This window comes from Nestor notabilis, unplaced genomic scaffold, assembly GCF_000696875.1.
Source record: "Nestor notabilis isolate BGI_N333 unplaced genomic scaffold, ASM69687v1 scaffold12912, whole genome shotgun sequence".
NCBI classification, from domain to species: domain Eukaryota; kingdom Metazoa; phylum Chordata; class Aves; order Psittaciformes; family Psittacidae; genus Nestor; species Nestor notabilis.
The window spans coordinates 2,579-8,422 of record NW_009917978.1 but is presented as its reverse complement, the minus strand read 5'-3'; the positions used below and the strand labels follow the sequence as shown (position 1 = coordinate 8,422).

The window sequence follows — 5,844 nt, the reverse complement described above, 5'->3', positions numbered from 1 at the left end:
CAGGATCAGACCAGTATTGCCTGCTGAGTCTAAAAGCAACGATGTGTTGGCACTTCCTAAACTATTACCTATACAATGTGCACACACCTGTACTTCAAATGCATCTCCATGCGTTACAAAGCACAGGTATATCAGTATGTTTTGCACCAATAACAATATTTGCTGAATGAGCTCACGGTACCTTAAAGAAGTAAAAATCTAACAAAAAACCTGGTACGGTCTGAACCTGAGTAGGATGAAGAAAATGTTACTTTTTGCCTTGACATTGGTGTTGAATTTTTTCCTCTCCTTTTTTTTTTCATCATTAAAATAATTTTTCATCTGTTTGCAAAGGCTCCTGTACTTAAAATCAAACCTGTATGATACCGGTTCCTGTACCAAATGAGACTAATGTTTTATGTAATGGCAGGTAGGAATATTGTAATGGCTTTTAGAGAGGACATGGCTAAACTGATTCAGGCCCTGATGATTAAAGGGGTGTTTAAAGGTTCCATAAACCATGAGTTTTGTGACTTCTACATTTGTTGAGATAATTTGGAAAAAATCTTCCCTCTCAAGCAACAATAACTATATAAAGCATTAATTGTGAGGATTTCGGGGGGGGGGGGGGGGCGGAACCAAAACAAACCAACCCCATAGATGTCTGATTAAGTTAAAAGTGTTCGGCACTTCTTAACATCAGGCCCATTATCATAATGTTGTGACCAGAGGCTTGTGCACTGCAGATGAAAGCAATTTCTGTGTTGGGCAGGACCACAGGCAGTTCCATGACCACTACCACCCCATTGTACTCTGTTTTACTAGTCATTTGCTTTCTGCACTGAAGATGCACAGTATCATCATGAAGAAGCACAAGATGTGATCCAGTCTAACTTCATATAAACAGTCTGCCCTATGCTTGTTTTTCTTATTTACAATTGCCAAAAATTATGCAAAGATGACACAACATATGCTTCTCACTTCCAATTCATCTTTCATAGGTCCTTTTTTTCAGGGAAACAATAAAGAGATTCTTTCTAGCATTCTTCCAGTCATTACAAACATGGGAGGAATAATGCATGGTGCACACGTAGCCTGGTAAACGTTAGGTGCTAGCCATTCCCTTCTGTTCTCAATCCACAAATCTGGTAAAGTGACATCTCTCAGCGTGGGAGTACGAGTCCTCAGCTCAAGCTGTTGAGACACATCCTTACTGTATCTAGTAGATGCACTGAGGCAGTGCATTTCAGATGAGCCTCAAACTCTCAGCATGGGCTTCTGTAGTCTAGTCTGAAATACCCTCTGCCAAAGTTTTTACAAATGCCCCTCCTGGCACCCAAATTACACTCACAGATCCATCCTAAAGCTCCACTTGAAAGGCGTAGAATCCACTCACAGCTGATATAAGTTGGCCCTGCTGCACTCAAGCCAGAGAAGCCAGGGGTGATTCACACCAGCTGAGGAATTGGTCTGAAATCATAGTAACAGCTACCAGAAACTGCTTTTAAAAACTATTCTCCACCATGATGGAAAGTATAAAGAAGACAAAGTACTAAAAGCTTTTACGTTTAGAATTTTTTTGACAAGATATTTTTCTGAGGAGTAGGATGACTGTTACTTCAGAAGCTAACATCAAGCTCCAATTCTGGAGCTGTCAGTTTAACATCTGTAAAGAGAAAAATCACAGTGCAGCTCAGGCAATGCTTTAGAAAACACAGGTTCGGTCACTGAAAGACAATGTAGATGATACAGAGAGAAAACTGTACTCTAACTAATGTACAAGGAGTCCCTAAGAGTTAATAGTGTAGACAGGGAAAATGGAGTGGGCCATACATAAAAATGCATTTGATTAAGCAGCTTACTCAGTTTTGGCCAATGACGTACAGAAAAAACCTGGGTACCTTTGTGGTACTGAAGAAACTGTGTTTAAAATGGCTTGAGGAATGGAATATTGCCTTGACTAAAGAATGGGTCTAACTAAGAGTATTTTAATCACCAATTAAATTGTCACTGAACTGAGTTTTGAGTTTAGTCTGTTTTTCCTAAAATTATATTACCATGGATTAAAGTGTGATTTGGATTATAGAATCACAGAGTGGTTTGGGTTGGAAGGGACTTTAAAGATCACCTAGTTCCAGCCCCCCTGCCATGGGCAGGGACACCTTCCACTAGAGCAGGTTGCTCCAAGCCCCGTCCAACCTGGTCTTGAACACTGCCAGGGATGGGGCAGACACAGCTTCTCTATGCAACCTGTGCCAGCGCCTCAGCACCCTCACAGGGAAGAACTTCTGCCTAATGTCTAATCCAGATCTCTCCTTTGTCAGTTTAAAGCTGTTATCCCTTGTTTATCCCTGCACACATTTTTAAAAAGTTATCTTCCTGTGCAAATGAGGAAGAAGGATGAAAAACAACCCCAAAAAATCTTCCCTTGAAACTCTGTATTGGCTGTCAGGATATTTGGCCTGGGTACACAGTAACAGGAGAACACGCACGGTTACTGTGTTTAAAGAGCTAGTGGAGAAGGAACAAACCCACCTTTGGCTTCTATGTATCTGCCTTATGGGACTCCCCCCAGACTATACATCAGGCAGAGCGACTCAGACAAGTACAAGTGAAAGATAAATTATTTCCTTCAGGAACCGGGAAGAAGCAGTGGAATAATTTTGACTTTGAAGGGTGCTTCTGCATCAAATCTGCCAGGCTTGGGTCTGTCTGAAGAGGCTCACATAAAGATCTTTTCTTAGGATTGTATCCTGGGTCTGTAGTAAACACTCTCCAAAGACCAAAAGCAAAATCTGTCTGATCCAGTTTTGTTTAGCTCATTAAAGTTCCAGGTTTTACTGTTCCTAAGTACAGCTCTAAGCACCTGAATTTCTGAGTCTTTCCTTTCCCAGCCCACTGCCTTTCATGAGTGTTTTGCTTAGAGTTACAGTCTCTCTTTCCTGCCCTCTCCTTCCCTCACCCTTACTTTTCTGAATCCTCCTTGGCCAAGTGTTGCATTCACTGGCAATTATTTTAATTTACTGAACACATCAAACAAGCTTCGGTTTCACTTCATATTTCATCTTCCTTGAAATATTTATACCTCTAATCTCTGCTAGATTACTGAGGTAAACAATAAATTCAATTAAGAAAATTACAGTAAATGATGCTGATTCTGTCAATAACATCATTTGCTGCTTCTCAGAACTTGAACTGTTTTACTCAGTGACCTCTTGTCACATGTACTTGAAAAAATATTCCACTTCTTATGATCACTTGTCAATCTTTCATTCATTATCTACCTTCTGGGTTGTTTTTTGGGGTTTTTTTATTCTTATTTTTAATTTTTTTTATAACTACAGGTCAGTTGTTTGAAGAAAGGAATTGTGAGCAGACTAAAATCATCATCAGGATTATGCATAGCTTGGTAGGTATGTATTAACACATACCAGGAATTAACACATGCAATTTATTTGAAGGACTGCAGGCGTTCAATTATTTTTCCTGTCAGTGGAAGAATTCTGTGATACTCTCACATTTTGTATCCCTATAAACCATTTGGAACAGTAAGTTAAGACAATATAAATTAAAGCTTTACAGCATTTTGATTTATCTAATTGCATTTTACATACTACCCACTATACATTTCTGGGTTATTCTAATGTTAGGTGGTTGTGACACTTTCTGCTAGCATTAAAACGTCTGAAAGGAAAAAGCAAAAATGTAGCAGAAGGAAAGTACATATAAAGGTGATTATCTGTCAGTAGAACAAAAGATACTGCTTTGTGGTATAACAGTGAACTGAACTGACATCAACAGGTTTAGCTGTGTATAGCATAAGCTTTTCTTTTTCAGGACAAATCCATGAAACATGGCTCTGTCTGATGCTTTTGGAAGAGCGAGGGGCAGGAGTGGGCAGACCAATTCTGCTCTGGCAAGTGGAAAGCCAGGAAACAAAAACTTCTTTTGCCAAAATCTTGTATCCATATCTATCTGTACTCTGTCAGGCTATCCTTTTGAACATTTTCACAGAACAGAGATGCTTTGCAGAAGCTGAAATACGAACTCACAAAAACTGGTGTGATTGCCCCAAATAGACAAAGGAATATAGAAATACAGCAGACCCAATTACAACTTGTGCAATCCTTTTCCTAGTTAGTCTGTTTAATTCAATTGAATATACTTCTGCAAAGCAAAACCTCTGTTATGGCGAATAATCTCCTGATAGTGCAGAGATACTTAAATGGACTCATCTGTTCTAAATGGAGGCTTCACCATCTGTTCTGCCCTTTTATCACAAATAGAAAGGGAACCTAACTCACTGCATCAGCATGTAAAGCCCAGCATTGGAATGATTTAGATGTACGAGTGTGTTCCTTATGCACCTGGTATGTTTTCTCACATACTAAACACAAATCAGAGGGAAGACCTCTCTCTTGTAACCTAACAAATTCTCTGATCTGGTGCCTTTATTCCCTTCTCACAGCAGCAGAAACTGATGGCCAGTAGTTTGCATTTTATTAGGACAATTATGACTCTGTTGCTGTCCTGGAGGAGTTATGTCTTTATTGGGCTGACATTTTGTGATATCATTTACCTCTCTACAATAAATGAGCCTTGATCCCTGTTCTTTCCCTCTTGCGGGGCCTACAAAAGCTTCATCATGGACAGACATCTTGCAGGAGATGTGCTGAGAATGTGTCAGACTGCTGAGAAGATCAATCCTTCCCTGACGGATACCACACAATCTCTCTAAAGACCACTTAGAGAAGGAATACATTCTTCTCAGAGTAGCACAGGACCAGAAGTTCCAAAAAGCATCACACTGTATCATTTTTATTGCTTTAAATGACAAGTTTTGCAGTAGGTTAGGAAGGGAGGTGCAAGTTACCACATCTCATACTCTCTCCAGGAGTAGACTCCTGCAGGAGACTGACTGCATGCTCAATGGAAATGTTAACTCAGAGAAAAACCCCAGGGCTTACCTGTGTTGTAGCCCCTCCCAAGTGCTGGCCAGGGCCGATGATTCTTCCAAAGGTTGCCCAAATACCAGTCACTCTGGTTCTCCACCAAGCCAAGAACCTGCTGCCCTGGAAATAAGCAAATTGCAAAAAGATCATGAGACAAAAGACAGTCAATCAATGGAAAACAAACAGGAAATATGGAGAGGGAAAGCCAGCCGAAAGAGAAGACAGAGGTTTGGGTGCTGCCCGTCTTCCACACATTTGGAAGAAGCCAGCTTATGCAACAGACAGCAAGCCTGGCACAGCAAATTCAGCATGGCTCATTTCTTTCTTTCTCCCCTGGCTAGTCTGAGTAATTAAACACTGTGGGAACCTTTGTCATGCTGACAAAAATATATCACCCAGACAAGCCTGAATGCTGCTCGATCTTGGAATACAATGATGAAGAATCCTCCTAGTGAGAAGTAAGTGTTGGTAAAATGATCATCTAATATGAAGATCTGTTCATACTCTGATGGAGGTAATATAATTGAAGAACAAGGCTCAGTATAGCAAATTACTTTCTTCCCATGTTCCCCCCCAGTAGTTTCAGGGATTTTTTTTTTTTATCAGTCACAAAGGAAATCCCTTTTGCTCAGAAAATTATTGGATTCTAAGAGTTTACCTACATAAGAAAGTTGCACTGTTTTAATTTAAGAGCGTAATTTAAAAGTCATTTAGGTAAGCCTATGTGGAATGCTGCATAGATATTATGATTTCAGTTCTGGATGGGCTTATTTTGGTTTAGCTTACATTGATTAGCAGCTGGCTTCAGCTGGAGTAAAATGTGCTTTAAATCAAATGTGTCTAGAAGGTTTGCACTGCTTAAAAATCAACTGAAAAATGAATGTTTGTATAGATAAGGACTTAATTATCTATC

The 5,844-nt window shown here is 39.9% G+C and overlaps 1 protein-coding gene across 1 annotated transcript in view; it reads right to left on the bottom strand.

Moving 5' to 3' along the window:
- Positions 1-5,051, bottom strand: part of LOC104401796 (glycosyltransferase-like protein LARGE1) — a gene marked incomplete at its 5' end in the record, with an annotated part of 61,977 nt that extends 56,926 nt beyond the window's left edge. Inside the window, one exon of the mRNA XM_010009493.1 lies at positions 4,947-5,051. Coding sequence (XP_010007795.1) covers positions 4,947-5,051 — 105 coding nt within the window. The remainder of the gene's footprint in view (positions 1-4,946) is intronic.
- Positions 5,052-5,844: the final 793 nt, after the last annotated feature.